Source organism: Rana temporaria, chromosome 3 (genome assembly GCF_905171775.1).
Source record: "Rana temporaria chromosome 3, aRanTem1.1, whole genome shotgun sequence".
Taxonomy (NCBI): domain Eukaryota; kingdom Metazoa; phylum Chordata; class Amphibia; order Anura; family Ranidae; genus Rana; species Rana temporaria.
The window spans coordinates 103,604,450-103,630,961 of NC_053491.1; the positions used below are offsets into that span (position 1 = coordinate 103,604,450).

Sequence of the window (26,512 nt, forward strand, 5' to 3'; positions counted from 1 at the left end):
AATGAAGCAGTAGGGAATGGGTCATAACATTTCCCTGCTGTTGGTCACTGCCACAGAACAGCAGTCATTTAAGAAAGCGGCATTGTCCTAACATTACATTGTCCTTAAGCAAACCTACTATAGTAGACTATCATCAGCACATGATATGCTCAGGATAGAGCCATTTATTAGTCACAAATAAGCCCTATTAGAGACTACTAAATGGCTTTATCCTGAGCATACAATGTGCTGATGACATTCTACTATTAAAGATACCAGTTAGAGGCGCCATCTGTTTTGTGTCATTATGGCACTCGTTCTTGTTTGGGTGCAAACCCTGCTGGGGCACATCACATTTTACTTTGTTAAATCAGTTTCAACCCAAAGACATACTGTACATTGTTATTTTTATATTGCAGCTTACCAATTAGATCCATAAATCTTCATTGTCCAACTTGCTGGCTGCTTCTAAAGTAGCATGCACAGGCCCCATCCATACAGAATGATTGACCTGACACCTCTGGGCCACATTCATAAAATTAGGACTAGAAACAGCCATTATTCTCTATAGATTGGCAACTACTCATTGTTAAAGTGGATTTTTTTTTTTTTGCTGTCAAAATGTAGAGTATTATGCCCTGTACACACCATCACTTTATGGTGTGTACAGTTTCAAAAACGACGTTTTTGAAACTTCAATTTTCAAAGACGAAGTTGCCTACACACCATTGTTTTTCTCACAATGTTCTAGCAAAGTGAGGTTACGTTCCACCACGTTTTTCCATTGAAGCTCGCTTCATAAGTAGCTTCTGGGCATGCACGGGTGAAAAAACGTTGTTTTAAACAACATTTTTGCTACACACGGTCAATTTCTGTGAAGTAAAAGTTGACGTTTTGAAAAACGACACATAAAATTGAAGCATGCTTCAATTTTTTTTGGTCGTTTTTTAGAAGACATAAAACGACGTTTTCGCCCACACACGGTCAATTAAAGTGACGTTTTTAAAAACGTCATTTTTTTTCATCACATAAAACGACCGTGTGTACGCGGCATAAGATTTCCTATCATCTGTGCCCAGTCTTGAGACAAAGAATTAATCCAGCTCTGAGCAATCCTCTTTTCTTTTTTCAGTGAAATAAACGGACAAACAGGAGAAAACTTTTGTCAGTTCTTCCCCCTTGCTGTGAATGACAGTTTTTTTTACATATCTCATGCACTAGCCTGGAGATGGGCATTATTTTTTAATTTCCCCCTTACTCCTTTTCTGAAGTCTTGTGTTTAATTTTCTGGGGTTTGACTGGATGTTAGTGATGATAGCAGAATTTATTGTAAGAAATACACAGGACAAAATGCATTTTGACAAGGGGGGGTGTAGAGGTGGGCGGGGAGTCTACTGACATCACGACTCTACCCACCGAGCTTCAGACAACAGACCCACCCCCAGAATCTGCAGTTTTTCAGTTCTTATAACAGACAGATGGGAGACATTTGACAGGTAAGGATACATACAGGAGGCATGTATATCCTTATAGATCAGCACTATGGCATTAGTTTAGAAAGGATGAGAGTGGGTTTACATCCACTTTACAGAAAAATTATAGGTTTTGTACAGTACATGTTTTCATCCTTTATTTATTGTAGTCTTGACTAAAAAAAATATCGTCTTCAAACTTAGAGCCTTTTCACAATGGGGCGACCTGGGAGCGACTTCAAGTTGCCCCAAGTCGCGTGGTCGGGAAAATGAAAGTAAGTGAATGGGAGCCGTTTTAATGTACACTACTGAAGTCGCTCCGAATTCAGAAAAGGTTCCTGTACTACTTCAATCCGACTTCTAGGCAACTTGTACCCATTGATTTCAATGGAAGTCGCCTCAGAAGTCGGATAACTGTCTTAACTGAAGCAACAATACAGGAAGATAACATACATTTCTCAGGCAAACCCCTCCCCCCCTTCCTCCCACAGAGCTGATTGTTGTTTGATTGGCCACTGGAAAGCCTCCTGTCCTGGAGGCGACTTGAAGTTGCCTTGTAAGTTGCCTGCTGATTCATACTCAAGTCGTGTCCAAGTTGCCTCCCAAAGTTGTGTTGCCCCTGTGTGAATGGGCTATTCTTTTTCTTTTAGTCAGGTAATTAGGAAATATTGCATGTCAACCAGTTAAAGGATAAATAATGCTTTGTTTTTTAACCACTTCAGCCCCGGAAGGATTTGCCCCTTAACGTCGCTTTAACTGACAATTGCATGGTTGTGCGACGTTTTAATAAAATTTACATCGTTTTTCCCCCACAAATAGAGCTTTCTTTTGGTGGTATTTTATGTGCTTTAAACCCAAAAGACCAACAATTTTGAAAAAAAAATATATATATTTTTTACTTTTTGCTATAATAAATATCCCAAAAAATAATTCAGTTTAGGCCAACATATACTTTTCTACATATTTTTGGTAAAATCGCAATAAGCGTATATTGTTCGGTTTGCACAAAAATTATAGTGCCTCTTTTTTTTACTAGTAATGCCGGTGATCTGCAATTTTTTAGTTGGATTGCGGCAGACAGATCAAACACTTTTGACACTTTTTTTGAACCATTGATATTTATACAGCGATCAGTGCTATAAAAATGCACTGATTATTGTATAAATGTTACTGGTAGGAAAGGAGTTAACACTAGGGGGTAATCAAGGGGTTACATGTGTTCCCTGGGGAGTGTTTCTAACTGTGGGGGGATGAGACTGACTGGGGGAGGAGAAATATCGCTGTTCACAATTACTACAAACAGCAGATCTGTCGCTTCTCTCCTGTCAGAACGAGGATTTGTGTGTTTACACACACAAATCCCCATTCTGGCTCATGTGCCCGCGATCGTGGGTGGCTGGCAGTGATCGCGCCCACCGGCCATGCACATCACGTCCCCCACCGTGCAGCTATGGCTCTTAATGGAGCCACCATAGGGGTACGGCGATTCACGGGACGTAGCAAAATTGCTGCCGTATAACTATATAAACTGGTTGGCAAGTGGTTAAAAAAGAAATTCATTTATACTTACCTCCTCGTGCAGTTGGTTTTGCACAGAGTGGCCCCCTGTCCTTCTCTTCTGGGGTCCCTCAGTGACGCTCCTGGCTCCTCCTCTTCTCGAGTGCCCCATGGGAGAGCCGCTCCCCCGCGGGGGACTCGTATGGGCACGTTCCTGTGTCCTGCTGCTGCATCTATTGACACAGACAGCAGAAAATCGGCCCCGCCCCCGGCCACCTCATCATTGGATTTTATGTCTCCCTGCTCTCCTAAGCTATTTTTTTACACCGAATTGGGAAAATGTATGGGATTGCACGCAGCCCACATCCCCTTTAAAATAACTTACAATTAACTAAAAATAAAAACAAACCACAGAATTGTATTTGGCAAAATATTTAATGTCCGTGGCACTATATTGGTATAAATACATAATACAATTCTTAAATATATCGAAAATTTAAAATAAATATCATAAATTCCATAAATCTATAAATATGTAAGCTCAGTTTTTGGAACTCGAGCCAAACAGAAATATTTAAGACATAAAAACACCCCCCCCCCCCCCGGAAATCCGGGGTGACTTAAACCACATAAGTGCCAAACGACAGGGGTGGGTAGGGTGGGTAGCTCCTTCACACAAGGCTTGACTAAAATGTGTGAGGTAAATTACCTCAGAGTACTCCTATATATAGGGTACCAAAACCTTCCAAAAACTTCCAACAATATTGATTGGTCCATTCAAACCAACTCATAAATTTAAAGAGACAGTACCAAATTATCTAAATAATACCTAATGCCTAAACATCCAATGCAGAAATGACCTGAGTAAGGGGGCGGGGCTGCCTTGGGCCCGCCCATAAAGGCGGGCCCAAATTCTTGCTCCCTCCTTTTACATTCTGTTTGTTGTTTTTGCTCATTATCTTTTTTTTTTTTCAGTTAACGTGATAAAAAATACACAAATACCCTTATTTAATTTGTAAATAACGTTGCTAAAAGCACAAATGCCCTTATTTCACTTTTTGGTATCATGGTACAAAAAATAAATAAAAACATTGCAGAAAATTACCACTTGATTGCTGCAGTAACACTAGTTGTCAAAATTATCACTTGTCAAATTATAAAAAAAAAAAAAAAAAAAATGTTAATACTTTTTTCCTTTAAAATATATTTAAAAAGGTTAAATAACTCTTGAAGGACCAAATACCACCAAAAGAAAGTAATTTCTCTTGAAAAAATCTTTCCTGACACCAATATGGAAAAAAAAGAAGAATTATGGGAAATTATGATACATTTTGCTGTTTTCCTGGTGCCAACATGACAGCATACAGTATAAGTTGCAATATGCTGTCATGCATTGGTGCCAGGAAAGGAAAATTATTGGTAAGTATGATAACATTTTGTGCTGTCTCAATTCTGTATTTTAAGTAGTAATAAATATATTGCTGAATTAATACTCCCATTTGAAAATGATTCTGGAGTAACGTGATACTAAAGGTTTATTATTTTTTTTATTTTTTTAAATACTTACCCATAGCTCCCAACCAACCCTGATTTGTAGGGACTGTCCCTGATTTGAAATAAAGTTCTTCTTTCCTCCTCATTTGCCCCTCATTTTGGTCTGATCCATATAGTTGTATGAAAAATGCACTTTTTAGCTTTCAAAAAGTGTTTCCCAGTGCTAAACTTTTCATCCAATTTCTAAATTGCTGCATTTGTAAATTTTAAAAGCCACTATAAAGGAATAGTAGCGGTTAAAGAAAAAGCACTTGTAGGTTTAAAGGAGTTGTAAAGTCTTGTGGCTTTTCACCTTAAAGCGGAGGCATTAGAAAAAAAAATTAAAAGTCAGCAGCTACAAACACTGTAGCTACTGACTTTTAATAAGGACACTTACCTGTCCTGGGTGCCCCGCGATGTCAGCAGCCAAAGCCGAGCAATTGCTCAGGTCTCGACTGCCCCACCGCCATGCTTGGTGAGGGAATCAGGAAGTGAAGCGTTGGGGCTTCACTTCCTGGTTGCCTACTGCGCGAGTCGCGCGGCACTATGTGAATGGGCGGATGTCTCCTGGGACACACACAAGGTCCCAAAAGACACCGCTCCTCATTTCCCAGGAGGCAGTGCGAGAAGGAGAAGAAAGAAAACCACTGCGGATGAGGAAGTGGCAGATTAGGACGATCAGCCTAGTAACAGCCATTTCAGTTTTGTTTTTTTTTTCAAAATTTTTTGTAGCCTTTTTGTCAATTTTTTTTTTTTTTGGGTGGACCTCCGCTTTAATGCATTCTATGCATTACGGTAAAAAACCTTATGTGCGGCAGCTGACCCCAGAGCCCCCCGTTTCTTACCTGAACCCGATCATTCCAGCGACGAGCACTAGCCCAGCTGCTCCACCCGCTGTCTCGGGTCCTCATTGGATAGATCGGCAGCAGAAGCCATTGGCTCCAATTTGCTGTCAATCAAATCCAGTGATGGGGGAGCGAGGCGGAGTCCTGCTGTCTGTGTCACTGGATGCAGCAGCAGGACTCGGGAGCACGCCCGCACGGGTGCCCCATGGAATGTGGCTCTCTGTTACGGCAATCAATAAAGAGGAGGAGTCAGGAGCACCGCCAGGGAACCCCAGAAAAGGAGGATCGGGCCGCTCTGTGCAAAACTATTACACAGAGAAGGTAAGTATGACATGTTTGTTCTTTTTAAAAAAGGAACCTTTAAAATCGCTGGAATTAATAATTTTTTTGTACAATTCTCCTTTAAGGGGGTGTGGCAGGGGGCGTGTCCTATGCCTACATACAGTCCATTTAATTCCTATCTGAGAAAGTTGGAAAGGTATGCTTACCTGCTCAGTGCAGTGATCTCGCTCAGAAACACAATTTTCCTCCTCTGCCAGCAATGTCGGCATATTTCTTCTCCTGGCGCCTCCTTCAGTAAGCCGGGTGCTAACGAGGCACTCTTGTGCGCGCTCCTGAGGCAGGCTGTGTGTGTGTCTATGGCCACACCCCACTCCCTATTCTCTGGTGTTTGAACAACAGCAGCAGGAGCCTATGGCCGCAGTTTGTGAAGGGAACAGTACAGAACAGTAGGAAGTGCAGAGAATTCATTATGGTAAAAGAATATTTAGGGGTAGATCCACAAAGAAAGTACGCTGGCGTATCTATTGATACGCCGGCGTAATTTCAAAATTCCTGCATCGTATCAAGATACGACAGCATCTGGGTTAGATCCCACAGGCATACGTCTTCGTACGCCTTCGGATCTTAGATGCAATTTTTCGACGTCCGCTAGGTGGCGTTCCCGTCGTAATCCGCGTCAAGTATGCAAATTAGCTATTTCCAACGATCCACAAACGTACGAGCGGCCGTCGCATTCTTTTACGCAGTTTCCGTTTGGCTTTTTCCGGCGTATAGATAAAGCTGCTATCTGGTGGCATACGCAATGTTAAGTATGGCCGTCGTTCCCGCGTCTAATTTCGAAAATTTTACGTCGTTTGCATAAGTCGTCTGTGAATGGGCGCCATTTACGTTCACGTCAAACAATGACGTCATTTGGAGCAATGCACCCTGGGAGTTTTGACGGACGGGGCATGCACAGTTCGTTTAGGGCGGGGACGCGCTTCATTTAAATGAAACACGCCCCCTACTCGCCGCATTTGAATTCCGCGCCCTTACGCCGCGAGAGATACCCTACGCCGCCGTAACTTACGCCGCAAATTCTTTCAGGATTCAAAGAATAGCAAAGTAAGTTACAGCGGCGTAGCGTATCTCACATACGCTGCGCCCACGCAGATGTATGTGGATCTGCCCCTTAGACTTTAGAAGGTGTTGTAAAGGCAGAAGTTTTTTTTTTTTTTTATCTTAATGCAGTCTACTGAAGAAACTGCACTTTGCTACAATGTTAAACAAAAGTGGCTAATAAATAATCAAAGGAATAAGCAAGCAACTGGTAACACACTCCAAATATAAATGTAAAAAAATATAAATAAATAAAACAGCTGCGCTAAATTATGGTAATGTAAAAAATTATGATATATAAGATATTTTACATAGATAGTAATCAACTTGACAAATAAAGTGCTTAGTGCATATGTGCATATATATGAAACCTTGATAATGTGAATAAAAAGTCCAAATTCCTAAATCATAAAAAAGTGCTTTAGTGCAAAGTGATATTCTTATAAAAAAGTATTTGAATCTTCTTATTCATACATGTGCCAAACTTGCACCCCAGTGCTCCCCCATCACCTCTTTTTAGTCTCCCAGGACTAATCAGATGTGATTGCCATCTTCCAATCTGACTGTGTGTGTCTCCAAGTATATGAAAAGTATATGTTTAACCAGTATATGAAAAAGAGAAGGAGCTCCACATAGTGCTTAAACTGTTTTAAACTTGGCTTTATTAAAAGATGTGCACGTTACACTCCCATTTGATGGGTGCTCCAGTGAACTAGCTATGTACAGCGTTATTTAAAAAAATCCAAGACACTGCAGCAACAGCTCTGTGCTGTTCCAATGGATAACAAAGCATCCCATTACACCATGCACCCCACCCCTACGTGTTACGTCACAGGGTCACGTGACTTTCTCAGGGGGATTCCTATTGGCCAACAAGATTCTCATTGCTTTTATCCCAAACCAGCTCTGCTTTTTTCTTGTAATTCAAGGTACGGCGGTATACTTTGATTGAAAACCGCTGTTCGTAATTTAAAGGGTTGTAAAGGTTTTTTTTTTTTTTTTAATAAAAACATTGGGGGTTATTTACGAAAGGCAAATCCACTTTGCACTACAAGTACAAAGTACAGTCCCTGTAAATCTGAGGGGTAGATCTGAAATGAGGGGAAGATCTGCTAATATTATCATTTAATCATGTACAAGCTAAGCTAAAATGCTGTTTTTTATTTTGCTTGCATGTCCCCCTCAGATCTACAGCGACTACACTTCCAAGTGCACTTTCAGTGCACTTGGAAGTGCACTTGCAGTGCAAAGTGGATTTTCCTTTAGTAAATAACCCCTATTGCATACTTACCTCCTCTGTGCAAGGGTTTTGCACAGGGGGGTCCCAATCTTTCTCTTCTAGGGTCTCCCAGCAGCGCTCCGGGCTTCTCCCTGCATCGAGTGACCCACATTCATTCCATGGGGGCACTTCTGCGTGCAAGCTCCTGAGTCCTGCTGCTGCGTCCATTGACACAGACAGCAGGACTCGGCCCCGCCCCTGCATCACTGGATTTGATTGACAGCCGCAATCAAATCCATTGGATTATACAGCTGTCCAATGAGGACCCGAGACAGTGGCTGGAGCTGCTGGGCTTGTTCTCGTCGCTGGAAAGATCTGGTTCAGGTAAGTAAAAGGAGGGGGGGGGTCTGGGGGGCTGCTGCATTACAGAAGGTAGTTTACAACCCGTTTAAACATGACGTACCTCAAGGAGACCACAGTTTATCAACCTAGTGTCGAATATGTGTGCATATATCACTTTGAAACCTGTTCCCGTTGTTGTCACTGTGCAATGGCTTACAACATTGAAGATCTAAGACAATTATATTGTTGTAAAACACATGTATATTAACATGCCTATAAAATACCACGTAGCTAAGTTACATAATTATAAAAGGTAAAATATAAGTATAAATTGGAATATAAAAGAAAAAAATTAAACTATGTATGAGGAAAAATATATATCGTTGACAGTACTAAAATGTTGCCCTAGCTAAATATAATTCGAGATTTTCCTAGCTTGTGACGGAAAATATTAATTATATGAAGACAGGAGGCGAGTATCTTATGCATTATCTTTCTTTAATAATGCCCATAGCAGAAATACAGTAAACATTTATTGTAACTTAAAAAATTCAAAGAACTACCCTTCCCAGCAGTCCCTGGGCCAGTGTAGCCCCTCCCAGATCGTAGCCTATATAAGGGACTGTCTGAGGTAACCTATTCCTCTTTCTTCATGCGAATTAGTGTAAACAGGAACCGAAAGTCCAATTAGACATCTCCGCGGCTGCCGGGAACCTTCCGACCGGAACACAACATCCGAATCTGGAGGAAACGAAAGGACAAGGCCAACACGGACCAACTTCATCCGGACCAGCTTCATCCCAACGGGGACTATAGGAAACCTAAACCATTCGGAGCCGACCGGTCAGTTGTCCTCAGGAACATGGACCAACGGATTCAGTCAACGGCATCCCGACTCCGGATCTGGAACGCAGTAGGAACCTCCATCTGCGGTGAACTAAACCCATGGATCGAAACGGACAGCAATCCCAACGGGGATAGTGAAAACGAACTCCCGGGGCGTACCAGCCTCCGACTTGCAGGGTGCGTGGTTCATCAGTCTAGAACGAGAAAGAGACAACCTCGTGACAGGGTTGGGTTGGGAGGGAAGATACTCGCCTCCTGTCTTCATATAATTAATATTTTCCGTCACAAGCTAGGAAAATCTCGAATTATACATCAGACAGGAGGCTCATATCTTATGCAAGTTCAAAGCTATAACAATGCATATGACCAATGACAATCAAAATAATCCACAACACTGACATAGATATGTGTACCTCCTGTTCAAAGCGGGATTGGCGGAAAAGCGGTCGCTGACAACAGTCCGCCGCTATAGTAAGTCACAGAGGAAACCGGGAAGAGAGGATTAACGTAGGAAACGAGGAGTTGAAAGACTTGCGAAGATCGCAGCGAGGCTGTCAAGGACATATAAGTCTGTAGACAGCGGACCACATACAGTTGTGGATGTGCGGGGAAGAACGGGTAGAAAACCGATCGAAGTACCGTCTGGTCCAACGCACGACGGAAAAAGACTTGAGTCTCTGAGGCAAGGAATGACGCCTGGATATGTCCAAAGCCTTGACGTCTGACCCACGATGATGGAAATCAGACACAAGAAGACAGTAAGCTCGAAAAGACAGTAACCTCAAAACAGAGTGTCAACGTCCCCCAGCCCGAGAACATGATCATGACCTTGGAAAAATCCCAAGTGTGTTGGTACATTGGGCGATTTAAACTTAACGCCTTCAAAATTGACACACCAACGGATCCAAAGAGTCCGCCCGATAATTGGCTATTACAGACCCTGGCGCTTGAACGGGGTCGACCCGTCGTTGATCACACCAAGTAACCCAGAGTCCCCAGGTAGATCGAGATGCCGATCTAGTCCCGGGGTCCAGTCCAAGGCAGGGAATCCCTAGCTGTTCCCGAAAGGTCGTAGTCTGCGACCGGAACCCCGATACTAACCATGTGAGGAGAGGTAGGATGTGCTTCGTGAGTAGAAGGTGCAGATCCCCGTTCGGACCAGCGAGGAGGTGGGGGGAATGAGGAAACAACCTGGGGAGTTCCACCGTCATCCTAAGAAGGAGGGGAAACCATGGCTGCGTCGGCCACCACGGAGTGAACCGCACGACTGATGCCCTTCGGCTCGCTAAGTGAAGGAGGACCCTGAGGGTCACCGGGAACAGGGGAACGCGTAATGTGTCCCCTGTGACCACGTTTGGTGGAGGGCGTCCACATGGTGCGCCTCCGGATCCGGCCTCCGGTTGTAAGAGCGCGGAAACTGGTGGTTGATACGGGGAACGAACAGGTCCATAGAGAAGGATCCGCAAAGTGAGCGAGGATCAGGGACCCTGACCGGTGCGGTCGCCAATCGTTGGAATCGGTCAGGTAACGATAATCCAATCTGCCACCCTATAGGGATAGTCTGTGGCATATCCCGCAATCGGGACGATGTTGCATCCCAGGCAGAAGTGCCCGAAGTCTTACTAGATCCGCTAGGATTTTGGATCAGGGGCCCACCAAGCGATCGACGTACCGGACTGCGGGTACATAGTCCAAACGCAATAGCACACAGCAGATGGACGTGCGTGGCAACAGACTTCCGATGGCAAAAAAGGCCGTCAGGGGTGTACGTGTTGATGTGCAGCCGAGGGTTCTCTGCGGACCACGTCCTACCGGAGGACGAGGGACTGCACCGAGCACCCCAGCCGAGGCGGCTGGTATCCGACCCTATGACGAAATCCGGTGAGGAGTTGAAAATGTCTCGCCGTTCCGTTTGACGGCATGACGTAACCACTACCGTAGGTCCACCACGGCTTCACTTAGTTTGTATAGCGAAGCCCCTAGCGAAGATGTAGAGTCTCGAGTCTCTGGAGGGTTCGACAGTGAAGAGGGGCTGGAGAGTGGCCTGGATTGACACCGGGAACAGGCCGACTAAGCGAGTCAGTCTGCGTAAGGACACCCTCTGCTGCCCAGCATGATACTGATGTCTTTGCGGATGGCGGCTAATTGGGTATGGGTAGCCGAAGGGTCGCTCGGTTGGTGTCCACCAAGAACCCCAAAAACTCTATCTCCTGAAATGGGGAGATAATAGGTGTTCGTGATCTATGAGGAGTCCCAGATCGCGAAGCGATCCGACCATCCAGGAGGTGTGTTCGCTCGCTAGGCGAGGGGAACCAGCCATTAGAAGTAGGTCATTCAAGTAGATGTTCAACCTCACCCTTGTTCCACAGGGCAGTAAGTTGGTGAGATTTCTCAAGCTCCCACCGGACGAAAAACCGCCTTTCTTCTTCCTGATCGGGAAGATGTTGTTGAGGAAGTTCAAAGAGAGCGGGTCCATCTCTACTATCGGCTGTTTGGTCCAAGGTCTAGCAACCTGTTGTCCATTAGGACGGTGTTTAGGTTTGAAAAACCGAATGGGATGGTGAACCAGGTATACGCCTGGTAATATAACTCCATTTGTCCTACCATCTTAAAGATATCATCAATTAGCGTGATCCCATTGTGCTAGGTCAACCGGCTTACAGAGGCGGTAGCCTGCTCACTAAGGCGTAGGGTTAGGTGATAGGTCCAGAGATCTAAGACCCAGTACTGTGAGGTCCCAAAGGCCCTCTCTATTCCCTTCCTGGAATACTGAATGATTATGGGATCCACCTCTGGAGTGAGCACCACCGTATTTGGTAATGGAAGGGTGAGTATTCCACCCTCAACTTGTCCGGTTAGCGTACCGATCGATCTCCGGGTCCAGCATTCGATCTATTGGATCACCTCAGGTAGAGGTGCCCAGTCACCGGAGTGTGGGTGGCTAATCACCTCCTGATCGAAAAATGGTACTCCACAAGAGTCCAATAAGGTTTTACCCTGGGACCTAGGGTTGGCGTCGTCATGGAGCGCCATGTGCCCACTGCTCACATAATCATCATCATTATCATCATCATTTTCATCCTCAGACTCAAAGGTGTTAGCCGCCTCGTACTCCGCGGACGACTCTGGAAGAGTCCACGAGGAGTCTGGCTCAGTCCGTCTAGCGGATCGCTGCCTCTGCATGTGCATCTCCCCGAGGCTCGGGGGTCGATTGGAGTCTGGGAAGGCAGTGGGTCGGCAGGCCCGGGAGGGTACTGCCTGGGGCATGTTATTTACTTCCCCTGCCGGGGAGTCCGTGGGTCGGCAGTCCTGGGAAGGTACTGCCTGGGGCATGTTATGTACTTCCCCTGCCGGGGAGTCAGAGGGTCGGCAGTCCTGGGAGGGTACTGCCTGGGGTATGTTATTTACTTCCCCTGTCGGGGAGTCAATGGGTCGGCAGTCCTGGGAGGGTACTGCCTGGGGCATGTTAATTACTTCCCCTGCCGGGGAGACGGAGGCCACATTAATGTGACGGCGCATACGGGACGCCATGCCCTACTCAGGGGCGTTATATCCTTGCCGGGAGATCCGGACCTAGGGGTGCATGTGGGTTGGAACAACCGATGCCCTGGTAGTCTGGACGGACCTACCGACCAGCTCAGGAACCAGTGCAGCACCGAGGTAGGTAGGGCCTTCCAGGGCTGCGTCCACCACTTCAGTGGCACCAGTAGGGAGTAAAGGATCTGTCGCCAGCCACAGGAGAAGAGTCAGCTGTCTGCGGACAGCACGGCCGTGCAGCACAGGAAGGTACGGAAGTTATGTACTATAACTTGTATAGTAATTTCTATATTCAATTATTGTTATAATTTGTTTATTTATTTATATATATATATGTATTTATTTATTCAATTATATATAAAGTATAGTTTAATCATTTATATTTTAAAATTAGTTTATTATATATATTTATATATTTATTTATTTATTCAATCATATAGATTGTATAAATTATTTATTTATAGACATTTATGTTCATTGATTAATTTATATTTATTTAATAAGTCAATCATTTATTCATTCGTATAATTATTTAAATGTATTATTTATTTACATGTATTAATATATTCATTATATGTAGAATAGACTACAGGGGAATAAATTCCCAGAACAAGAACTGATGTTAATGTAACTGAAGGTGAAGGAGTGACAGAAGCAGGGGAGGGGAGGAATTCCCCGCCAGCTAGGTGTGAGTGACAGAAGTTAGATGAGGGGAGATATTCCCCACCACAAGGGGAGCTAGACGTGAGGCTTGGGGCCGTAGTCTCGCGAGACTACGGCCTAACGTGATTCGCATAGATCAGTGAGATCTACACAGAGTTCCAACCATACAGCCGCCCGCACCCTGGCGTGGCGGCGATGGGGAGAGACGGTCTCGCACACGGAGGATGGGGTCCCCAGGACAGGTCCGCAGCAATGGCGCGTCGATTCGCGACAATAGCGCGATTGGTGCAGGGAGATCCTCACCGCCACACCCCCCTCAGAGATGAGACGCTCTGAGGAGAAGGAGAAGAAGGGAGGTAGGAAAAAAGGCGCCGAGATGTTAAAATGGCACCGTCCTACCTCCAGTCAGAAAACGAGCAGTGTGCAGAGCGCACCGGGGGGAAACAAAAGAAGCAAAGCAGCGGTATATTGTAAAATAAACAAATAAAGAAGCCCCATGACTGTAAGATGTACACATCAGAGGAAACCGCGTTCTCTACAAAACGGGTGGCACAGATAGCAAAGTGGGAAAAGCATACAGCAAAAACTAAACGTTTATCATTTTTAGAAATATCAGTTGTGCTTCATAAGACAGAAGGTTGATAGAACAACACACAGATGAAGGTCTGAGGGGATCAGAGGGTATATACAGATACAGGTGGAAGTTGAAGGGAATAGCGGAGGAGGGAAAAACCTCCGTAGCTGTAATAAAAGCCGGGGGGGGGGGGGGGGGGGGGGATCCCCAGCACCCTGTGGAAAGACGATGTGACATTAGGATCTACACAAATTAAAAAGGCTGCTGATAACCAAATAACAAGCAAGCCTACATAAAAATTATAAACATAGAGTAATGTACTTATCTGAGTTCTGGCTATGAGCAGAAAGAAAGAGGAATAGGTTACCTCAGACAGTCCCTTATATAGGCTACGATCTGGGAGGGGCTACACTGGCCCAGGGACTGCTGGGAAGGGTAGTTCTTTGAATTTTTTAAGTTACAATAAATGTTTACTGTATTTCTGCTATGGGCATTATTAAAGAAAGATAATGCATAAGATATGAGCCTCCTGTCTGATGTATAATTAATAGTTACTCAAAAAACAACTCAAATCAAATTCTTCATTTATCCCGTTAGGCGCCATAACAGATTATTTGTGGATCCACCATGATTCTCTCTTACTAAGCTCTCTGACTCCATTTTGACCTCTCCAGTGTTTTTTTAGGGATTCAATGCCCCAAAATTGCAAACTACTGTAATCTTTATTGTGGGCATTTTTAAAATGAAGGGATAAGTGATGTTTGAGATATCCTGTATGAATATTTTATAAATGTTATTTTATTCTAGCTTTTAAATGTTGTTTTTTCCTACCTATATAGATCATGCCACATGGGCATTTGAGGGAATATACAACCCCTTGTTTCACACGATATGAAGTCTTTGATAACATAAGATTTTTGATTGAAGGGGCTAGTGAATTCACTAAATAATTCACTAACCCCTTAAATCAAACCTTCTGTTTGATGCCCAATAGGGTTTAGGCCTTGAGACATGCTTGGCCAGTCCATCACCTTTACCCTCAGCTTCTTTAGCAAGGCAGTGGTCTTCTTGGAGGTGTGTTTGGGGTCGTTATGTTGAAATACTGCCCTGCGGCCCAGTCTCCGAAGGGAGGCTCTGCTTCCGTATCTCACAGTACATGTTGGCATTCATGGTTCCCTTAATGAACTGTAACTCCCCAGTGCCGGCAGCACTCATGCAGCCCCAGACCATGACACTCCCACCACCATGCTTGACTGTAGGCAAGACACACTTGTCTTTGTACTCCTCACCTGGTTGCTGCCACACATGTTTGATACCATCTGAACCAAATAAGTTTATCTTGGTCTCATCAGACCATAGGACATGGTTCCAGTAATCCATGTCCTTAGTCTGCTTGTCTTCAGCAAACATTTTGTGGGCTTTTTGTGCATAATCTTTAGAAGAGGCTTCCTTCTGGAACAACAGCCATGCAGACCAATTTGATGCGGTGTGTGGCGTATGGTCTGAGCACTGACAGGCTGACCCCCCACCCCTTCAACCTCTGCAGCAATGCTGGCAGCACTCATATGTCTATTTTCCAAAGACAACCTCTGGATATGACGCTGAGCACGTGCACTCAACTTCTTTGATCGATCATGGCGAGGCCTGTTCTGAGTTGAACCTGTCCTGTTAAATCGCTGTATGGTCTTGGCCACCATGCTGTAGCTCAGTTTCAGGGTCTTGTAATCTTCTTATAGCCTAGGCCATCTTTATGTAGAGCTACAATTCTTTTTTTCAGATACTAAGAGAGTTCTTTGCCATGAGGTGCCATGTTGAACTTCCAGTGACCAGTATGAGAGAGTGAGAGCGATAATACCAAATTTAACACACCTGCTCCCCGAGACCTTGTAACACTTATGAGTCACATGACACCAGGAGGTAAAATGGCTAATTGGGCAAAATTTGGACATTTTCACTTAGGGATGTACTCACTTTTGTTGCCAGGAGTTTAGACATTAATGGCTGTGTCTTGAGTTGTTTTGAGGGGACAGCAAATGTACACTGTTATACAAGATGTATACTCACTACTTTACATTGTAAAAGTGTCATTTCTTCAGTGATGTAACATGAAAAAATATATTAAAATATTGACAAGAATGTGAATGTACTCACATTCTTATAAATAATAATAATAATATATAATATTTTATTTATTTTTTTGCCCAGTATATTTACAAAGCATCAGTATATTTGATGCTGCAAGCTGAGGGCATATCAGTTAGTCAATAAGTCTTTAAGGTTTTGTACCAGTAGGTAATAAAATTGTAGTAAAAACTTGACAAAAAGGAGCTCCGCTGGCCCACTGGTGGTCAGTCACATGGTCTCTGCAGAATATAACTGACAGCCTGTTTTGCCGCAAGCCTTTTAACATAAATGTAACAATATTTGAGTAAAATTCTAGTTAACCACTTTAGCTCTGGCATCTGTATATCACTTATGCCACAACTTTGTAACAATTTAAGATAATGAAGTAATACCTACATATTTTTTTTTCTTTGGGGAAAATAAGACTTTAATTTGGCAATATTGTCTTGCAAAAATTATTTTATTTTCTACACAGTCTATCAACAAAAAAAAGTGTAATATGAAAAAATCTATTTTTATTTCTACTTTGACCAGTGTTATTTTAAAAATAGGTAGTGTTGCTGTAAAAGGAAAATGTACTTCTTGATTGTACATCATATGAAACAGGGCACTTCATACTCATGACTACATGGGTTATGCTACCACATTCAAGTAAATGGTGATTTTTGACCTATTCGTATTACCCCTTGCTAGGGTACCCTATAGCTAGAAGGTCAAGAGGGACTGTAGCTGTACCCAAATGCAAAAGAAGGGATGTTGAGATGTTACTATTTAGTGCTTGATCCTGCTGGCCACAATTTATAGGGTACTATGTAAGTAGTGACCATGCTTGTAGGGGGCGTTACAACAAAATACCAAGCCATTGACTCTGATTTAAAGCACCTATGTGAGATAAAGGAAAACCTGCAAACATGGCCTGTTGGGGGTACTTGAGGTTGAGAATCATTGCTTTACAGGTCCGGGACAGCAATCCCTAAAAGGTCTCTAAAGGCCCTATGGGGTGTACTTACTGTGAGAGTTAAAGACTGGACCTTCTGACCCTTTAACATTGACTGCAGAGTGCCTCTGAAAAAAGGTGAAGCCTGTGTCAATCTTTTCGTAGAGTTTTCCTAGTTCAGGATGTATTCCGCATGCAATGCTACAAACTACAGTAGTGGTGTTCAAAAGTGATGTACCAGCACAGCTTTCATCTGCAATGACATCATCACGGTACAAACTAACCTGAGGTTCCCACTTCTGGAGTCCTCTTCTCCTATAGCCATCTTTTTCTTTGCACTCCGTTATACAGGAAGTGATCTATGCCAATTGGACTCAGCATTACTTCATAAAGGAGGAATTCCACAAGATATGTAGATCTGTAGATATGTAGATCTCTTGCTTTTTCCTACCTGAATATGACCCTGAAGATCCTGGTGAATGAGGTCCCGGTCTTCAAGGATGCCACGCATAAATCATTAGAGGCCCTCCTTAGGCTAACCTAACAAGTTTACTATTGTAAGATAGAAGTAGTTTGCCCCATTTATTATGACAATAAAAAAATGTTTCAAGGAGAACGCACGGCCAAGTTGTTTTTAAAAAAAGAAAAGATTTTAAAACATTTTATTTTTGTCTCGCTGAGCAAAAATAAGAAGCAAAACAATTGAAAACAATTAGCAGGAAAAATATAGCTATGTTATTTAGGACTGATTAACTAATGGTCATTACGCAGTTAAATAGAACTAACATTATTACATTTTTACTTGTAATGTTATTTTACCTGATGTCATATGCAGGTCAACGAGCACTCCTTTTCTCTACATATGAAAGAGTAAATACAGTGTAACAGTTGTCACATTGTATTTCCTCAATAAGACTTGCAAACTATTTGCAAGTATTATTTTACATAGGAGCAGCTACATTGCAATGCAGATAAGGGACACGAGTCCCGTCTTACCTATTGCTGCTGCAAGGATTTGACAGCTCTGAACCCAAAAGTGCTCAAAGTTGAGGGCTTCTGGGTTTATTTATTATTATATTTAGGGGAAATTAGTGAACTCATACTTTCCATCGTGATTCCCCATACAATAATCCCCAGCTCATATCTGGGTAAGGTGAGCCCATGAACACTGGGGGGATGGTGGTGGGGATCAGGAGAGAGGGCTGGTTGTGCAGGGCTTATTTATCCCATCAGGTACAGTGTTTTAGGAATTTTATGTGGAATTCTAAAAAAAAACATATTTTATATTTTGATATCGATTTAAATATATGTGGGCATGTGCTAGTAGTATGTATGTGTGGTTGTGTTGAGAAGTGTTTTATTGCTGCTGTAAAGAGTACACATTTTGTATGTATACAATGACAATAAAGTATATCTATCTATCTATTTTCTGGAGCCTGCCAAAATGTGTCAGGTGATGTACCTGGAAAAATACCCCTGAGGGAGAACATTCCAGATGGTGCTGGACCCTCTTTGCCTGCAACGATTGAATGAGGCTTTGGTCTCGTACACACGATACGATTTCGGATCGTTAGTACGGTGCTTTCGACAGCCAATTTGACTTTTTCGTCAAACAAAAGCTGGATGTGCATGCTATAAAATTCTTGTCAGACGTGAACTCAACGTCTGATTTTCGGACGGTCAGTACAGAAATCGTCACACAAAAGTCAAAAGTACAATCACGCATGCTCGCAATCAAGGAACGACCGGGAAGAGTTCAGTCTTGTAAACTACTGTTCGAAATCTAGAATTAACATGCGGCAATTAATAAAATGTCGAAATGCAGCGCACATTCTCATCTTCTTTAATGGGATAAAAATGACGCTGCCTTTCTGGTGATACTGATGTAGTTATGCCAAACTTATTTTAAAAGGCATTTGTTTTGTACGATCTGAAAATCACAAATCAACGCTCACTAAACTTCTACGTCTGTACAAGGCCTTACTCTTATCTAACTGTCAATCAGCACACAGTGAATGTTTTTTCTTAGCATGTAGTTGAATGGGGGACCAAAAAATTGCTCTTGAACATTGGCTCATTGGGTACTCTGCCACTGGAGATATGGAGGCCCAGCTAAAGACGCCAAAAACTCTACGGCAGTGTGTAGGTGCTGACAGGAAAAGAGAACAGAAAGGTCCAATCAGCAGACTGGGAATGTGTTTCTGACTTGTGTTCTGTATATTTCCTCCTCTTTGTACAGTACAGCTCACACAGAGTGGGATTCCTCTGTGTTAGTAGTACCTCGATGTTACAATGTTTCTAAAATTAAAGTGTTACTTTAGTACCCAGGAGCCTACATTCACTATATCTGGTCTCCCGCGGTACACAGAACATGGAAATGCTATGGTTTTAGTAATTATAAACTGATAAATACCTTTTCTCATCAGCAGTTAGAGCAGTCTCGTGACTTGTATCAGTGTCTGCTTAAAGTTTGTAGGTGGAGTTTTCATTTTCCACTGACCCTCTGTCTGGACAGTGCTGATTGGCCCTGTGCTGATCACATGCACTCTTCTAAGAAAAAAAAAAACTTTAGCAATACACACCAAACTGAGCATGTGCAGCCTGTCCCCAAATGCACTGTTCTATTAGGAAAGGGTCTGGAGTCAGTGGAAGAAGGGGAGGATCAGAGAGACAAGTTCACACAGACTTTTTCACAATGCAGAGGATTAACCCCTTAGGTTCCAAAGTGAGTATAACAAGCATGCTTTACGGCATATAGAAACTGATTTTACTGTTGTGGGTTTAGTAACACTTTAAATCACTATGATTCAAGGTACATTTTTTTGCATTTGTTATCTTATTGTCTGAAAGAAAAACTGTCGGTATTGACCAAATAAATTATTTTATTTTCAAACCAATTCTAAAAAGACTACAATAAGCTTTCCTTTCAGACTCCCTTGTAAATGAAGCCAGTAGGGAATAGTGTTTGTCCTAAACTGACTTGTTTCTTTGTCTACTCCTCATAGGAGAGCTGTGCTCGGGTTCTTCTTTTCCGGGGAGCAAGTAAAGAAATTCGGAATTTCAACAACCAAACAGCATTCCAGGTAAGGGCAGGTATTCAATGTACCGTATACAAACTTCAGCTGAGTTGGAGAACTGCTGTATATTAGGAGTATTGGCATATGAACTGGAGAGGCAACCATTTGAAAATGTTGGTAATGTCTGTACAACTGCAAAATGTTGTGGTGTTGTGTCTTCCTGAATGTGCCTTAAATAATGGACAAGTCACATGTATACATTCTGTATATATATATTACTTAGAATGCTTAAATAGAGTACATGTGTCTATGTAGGAGGTGCCAATATATTTTCACTGATAAATTGTAATAAAAAATATAATTCCCGGTAAATCTAGAATAATATATATTGTCCTTGGAAGAGAATGTGTTGTTGCACAGATAATAATAATAGTATGATGAGTGTGTGGGTGAAAGGGTAACACTCCAGGTTGTTACAAGGACACCAATGCTGTCTCTGTGATGAGGAGATAATCTATGCCTATCTAGATTATCCTGTATTAATCTGGATTACTGTCAGCCTGGTGTCAAACCCCTCCCTTATTATCACCATCTGTTGGGACACAACATCATATTTCACATTCACTGTTTACTTACGGTATATATCAGTGCTGCAGTAATTATGAACCCGGCATGATTTTGTACAGTATTTCAATTCCAATTATATGGCATAGAGGGAACTAAAGTAAGAATGAGAATAGTAAATTTGTGTTTGTACATCTTTAATGGGTGCATTTACAGTATATCAGGTGCTTCATAGACATAGCAGACATCTCTAGGATCAAGTAAATGTTTACAAAGTGCCTAGAGCAGGGGTGTCAAACTCAACTTCATCGTGGGCCGCATCAGCATTATGATTGTTCTCAAAAGGGCCAGTTGTATCTGTAAGATTAGATGTCCAGGCATCCCCTCCTCTTACATTTAGAGGTCAAGAGCCACCCGACCATCAGAAATTAAGTCCTCCACTCTCCCTTACATCACAGTGAAACCCCTCTTTCTTTATGCTGCTGCTGGAAGGAAGCTGGATGCATTTCTTGAAAGCAGGAAATAGGGGGCTGGAGCTCTCCTGCAACTACAGAAGAGGTGCGAGTGCCACATGAAATGGCCTGGAGGGCCGGATTCGGCCCACGGGCCTTGTGTTTGACACCTGTGGCCTAGAGTGTGGTGTAATTAGAAGAGTACTGAGGTATTCTGAGGTGCACTGTGTGTAGGTGGAAGATATGGAAAATCTCAGTGCTGTGGGACCAGTACACATTTATTCCACGGTTTTCACATAATGTCCATGCCATGCAACAAGCAGGTGTTTGGTTGAGCTTTCTTTAGCGTCCTTGTAAATGATATTGCAATACAGATATTGCACAGATGTTTTAAGCCCCTGGCTGAGCACAGAGTAGACTTTGAATCCTTCTACTGTAACTGAATGCATAGTACTCTGGTCACTCGTTCTATATGCTCTCAGCACGTGGTAGGTTTTGGTGCAAGCAGTGCTGAGAACTGGTTTACATGTATAGTGCAGCTGCCCAGAGTTGTGACCACACTTAATCATTCTATTAACATATAATTCACCCCTAAGTCCCCTTTCACACTGAGGCTGTTTTAGCGCTAGAAATAGCACATGTAAAGCACTTGAAAACCGCCTCCAATTAATTTCAGTGTGACTTTTCACACTGGGGCAGTGCGCTTGCGTGACGTGTAAGCGGCATCTTTTGGCCCGGTTTGGGAGCGCTGTATTTAGCACTCCCAAAATGCCCTGCCCATTGAAATGAATGGGCAGTGCTTCCAAAGCTCCTGAAAAGCTTCTTTGGTATTCAAATTGCCCCACTAGCAGCCGAAAAGCGCAGCTTAAACAGCGCTAAAGCACCGCTAAAATGAGTGGTGCTTTAGTTCTAACGCGGCCGCAGCCCCAGTGTGAATGGGGTCCACTAATGCAATTTCTTAAGGCTTGTGTCAAATGGGTAACTGCTGCTAGCGATCCTGGGGCAATGTGTCAAAATTGATAGTGGCAGCAATGCTAAAGATAGGTTTATGTGTTAATGGCTTACTTTACAAAAGCTAAAACGATGGGCTGGTCACTGCACAATATGCAGTAGCAATGTACAGGCAGTTCCGAGTTACAAAAATCTGACATACATACGACTCATATTTACGAAATGGAGGGAGGCAACAGGAAGTGAGAAGTAATCTACCCCTAGGAAGGGAAATTCACTCCTGTAAGAGTCATCATGGGAAAATGTGTCTCCACTGAAGCTTTATCACCAATCCTTGTAACTGCAACAACCCAACATTTTCAAAATCCAATTGTCATAGGGACAGAAAGTAAAGTGAAATCTCCTGAACAGGGGCACAAACAGCATAACAAATGTTACAGGGGTGTTAACCCCTCCCTATGCTACCTGGAAAATTTAAAAGTTTCACTTAAAAAATTCACCTGTTCAAACTTACATACAAATTCAACTTATAACGTTTGTTACCCAAAAAAGTAAAAAAATAATGGATCCTGTACCTTTAAAACATGTTATCAGCACAGTGCTTGTTCTGTGTAATTTGGCCCCTTCTATCATCTGAAATACCTGGCTGATCATGCCTGGTTAAGCCCTCCCCCTGTAAACTGACCATGGTTTATCATGGCTGATGAGCCCTGACACGGTGGTCAGTTTACGTGCCTTCATCATCCGCAGTTCTCTTGTCTCTCCTCTGTCTCTCCTCTATGACTCCATAACAAGTGATTTCATATTACAACATTTCATGTGCTAAGCTCAGGGTCATGTAGGGTTTCCTACTTCCAGCTATTGGAACACTTGTCATTGCACACAGAAATGTTCAAACTTTTTTCATATTCTTTCTATTAGTTGATGTGTTGTTGAACTTACCCATTAGCTAAACCAGGTTAAGGATTATGGCCTGTCCTGGTGTTGTGGAGGTGTTTTAGAGATGTACAGATATCTGCCTGTCTGTTTTTCTCATTGAGAATATGACTAGCCTAAAGATATCAATAGAAATTAGATGAGTTCCCTTATGCAATCATTTTGTACCTGCAAACCTAGCTGGCAGAGACTCATCTGGGTGAAAACTGAAAAGGGAAAAGTTTCAGTCTTAAAAGACTGCAATAGAAGTGTCTACAGTGGGCTCTCCCTTTAGACCTTAAATTTCTATCTATTTCTATCTAAAAAAAAAAAATATTCTATTCAAGTATGTATTCCTAACTCTGAGCCCCCGTACACACGTCGGAGGAACTCCACGTGCCAAACACATCGAGTTCCTCGTCGAGTTCTGTGTTGAAGCCGCCAAGGATCCCGGTGGGCCAACTTTCCTCATTGAACAACGAGGAAATAGAGAACATGTTCCTCGGTGAAAAGTGTACACACGACCGAGTTTCTCGGCAGAATCCAGCTCCGATCGAGTTTCTGGCTGAATTCTGCCGAGAAACTTGGTCGTGTGTACGGGGCCAAAGAATACCTTCTATTGCTCCCAACCTTGCCAAATTTCAAAATTCCTTGTTTTGCTACTGTGATTTACCTTTCTGTTAGGTCAGTGGTTCTCAACCTTTCTAGTGTCATGACCCCTTGATAACATTTCACAAATTGTGGGGACCCCTAACAGTAAAATAATTTTCGTAGCGTGGAACCCATACTACAGTGATGTCTCGCAGCAGTGACACCTATGCTGAAATCAGGAGATAGGGTCTCATTTAGCCCCTCCCACTTCACTTTCCTCACCAGTCAGCTGACTTCTAGTCTCTGACCCCCCAGCCATGCCGTGAACTGAATGGGCGGCTGCAACGAGGCTGAGTGGGCGGACGCAGGCTCTAGGAACAGCGAGAGAATGCTGGGAGAGCGGTGTGGGCTTCAGAAACAGGCCAGGATTTGGTGACCCCTGGCAAATCATCATTCGACCCCCAGGTTGAGAACCACTGTGTTAGAGGGTAGCTATTTTTAATCTTGATGGTCCCATTGTAAGTAGAAACATAGCCACCCTCAGTGGACAGTGTCAGTCAGTAGGGCAGTGAATGGTGTGTTGACAGTGTAAGTAGCACAGTGGATGGTGTCAATAGGGAAGTGGACGGTGTCAGTAAGGCAGTTGATGGAGTCAGTAGAGCAGTAGATGGTGTCAGTAGAGCTGAGCTTGGTGTCAGTAGGGCAGAGCTTGGTGTCAGTAAGGCAGTGGACAATGTCAGTCAGTAGAGCAATAGATGGTATCAATAGGGCAGAGGTTGGTGTCAGTAGGGCAGTGGACAATGTCAGCAATTTTTTTATTATTTTATTGATTTATTTTTGCAATTTTATTTTTGAATAATTTTTTGCAATTTAATGTTTTATTCTTAATTACAATTTGTTTTAGCAGCCCTGTTAATGAGGGCTTTGGTGAAATATCAGGGGTCTAAACAGTTCTCAGATGTCTCACTTTTGAGAGAATAGAGATTAAAGACACACTCCTCAATCTCCATCTCTGAAGCCTCAGATGCACAGAATGAATAAACAGGAAGAGCTCTGCACTGTCTTAATGTCATTCACAAACTGAAAAAGCAAAGCTTACTATATTTCAGTTATGTAATAACTGTGTTCATTCAGAAAAGGAAGGAGCCGTTAAATAAATCTTTACCAGTCCCTTCCCTACTTTCCAGTCTGAAAATCCACCGTAGCATCCCGCATGAGAGGACGGAAAGCAGGCAGCACATCAAGGTGGGGGGGGGGGTTGGGTGGCAGCAGAAGGAAGGGGAACCTGGACAGGAGGGGTGGCATTTACTGGTAGCAATCTCCTGTATTTTCCTCCTGTGACAGTTATATGCTGGCGGGAGGGTGAGAGGGAGAAACTACATTCCAGCTGCCACAGGAGGAAAATACAGAGGATCAGTTTCAGTAAATGCCACCGCTCCTGTCCAGATTCCAAGGATTGGCAAAGAAGGGACGTGATTTACCCACCTCTTGCTCGCGATCAACGGGTAGATTGCGATCATTGGGTTGTTGACGCCCATACTATGGGATTTGTAGTGTACATAGAGCAGTGCACGTGACTGCAACTGTTTGATGCAAATAAATAGTAGTGAGGGGGATAAGAGCAGTCCAGTAGCTTGTAGAGCATGCAACAAGGCAAAAAACACAGCAAAAAATGATTTATTGAAAAATGGATTACAGGGTCATTAATTAGTTACTGTGTATGAATACATTTTAGAGAATAAAGATATTGTTTAGTGTTGTTGCAGGCTGGCAAATATACCTACTGGTGGCTGGATAGATCATGCCTGGAAATGCAACTACATTCAAGTGCCTATGCCCAGACTTGTGCCACGTACAGACAATCGGAAATTCCGACAAGAAAATCGTTTTTTTCCAACGGAATGTTGGCTCAAACTTGTGTTGCATACACACGGTCACACAAATCTTGTTGGAAATTCCGACCGTCAAGAACGCGGTGACGTACAGGATGTACAACGAGCCGAGATTAATGAAGTTCAATAGGCAGTTTGGCGCTTCTGCTTGATTCTGAGCATGCGTGGTTTTTTTGCGCATCGAAATTGCATACAGACAAATTTTTTCTGTCGGAAAAATAGAGAGCCTGCAAAAGTCCAATGGAGCGTACACACGGTCAGAATTTTCGTCCAGACGCTCACGTCGGACTTTTCTTGTCGGAATTTCCAATCGTGTGTACGTGGCATTAGACTACACAGATGGCTGAGAGAACCCATTGTCATCCACCTAACCACAAAGTGCTCCGTTTTGGGTTGGGTTGGCTTGTACTTTAAACTTGGGCAGGTTTAATATAATTACAATCTGATTTTTCTAGATCTACATCCCTCTGTGCTTTATAATTAATGAAAGGTGTACAGGAAATTGTGCAGAGTTTGCTGAGAAGGAGAGGAAAGGACAAAAGATACAGAAAGTGTGGGATGAATGGGGGCTGACAAGCTGAAAGTGGTTTGTTAGAAAACAAACATTACGATATGTACATATAAATGAATAGTATACAATTTATGCTGTATGATTTAAGCTTTATAGATTTATTGCGACTTCTTTTACGTCTTAGCACCTTTGTAGACTGTGGGCCAGATTTTTCAAAAAAGCGCCTATCTATAGGCGGACGTAGCGTATCTCAGATACACTACGCCGCCGTAACTTTGTGAGGCAGGTTCCGTATTCTCAAAAAACTTGCGGCCAAAGTTACGGCGGGGTAGTGTAACTGTGCCGGCGTAAGCCCGCGTAATTCAAAGTAGGCTAGTGTGGGCGTGTTTTATGTTAATGTATCGTGACCCGAATTTTTTAATTAAATTATGCCCGCTCAATGCCTAGTTGACGTGAACGTAACTTATGTCCAACCCCATTCACGGACGACTTGCGCAAACGACGTAAAACACGACGCTGTTCGTAACGACGTATCTTGCTACGCTGGGCGAACGTACGTTCGTGAATCGGCGTATCTAGTTCATTAGCATATTCGAAGCGGTAATCTACGGAAGCGCCACCTAGCGGCCAGCGTAAATATGCAACTAAGATACGACGGTGTAAGAGACTTA

The 26,512-nt window shown here is 43.1% G+C and overlaps 1 protein-coding gene across 5 annotated transcripts in view; it reads left to right on the top strand.

The window, feature by feature from the left end:
• Positions 1–26,512, top strand: part of SHANK3 (SH3 and multiple ankyrin repeat domains 3) — a 375,382-nt gene that overhangs the window by 148,988 nt on the left and 199,882 nt on the right. For all 5 annotated transcript variants that reach the window (XM_040343142.1, XM_040343144.1, XM_040343143.1 and 2 more), the window contains exon 8: positions 19,954–20,031. In XM_040343142.1, coding sequence (XP_040199076.1) covers positions 19,954–20,031 — 78 coding nt within the window. The remainder of the gene's footprint in view (positions 1–19,953; positions 20,032–26,512) is intronic.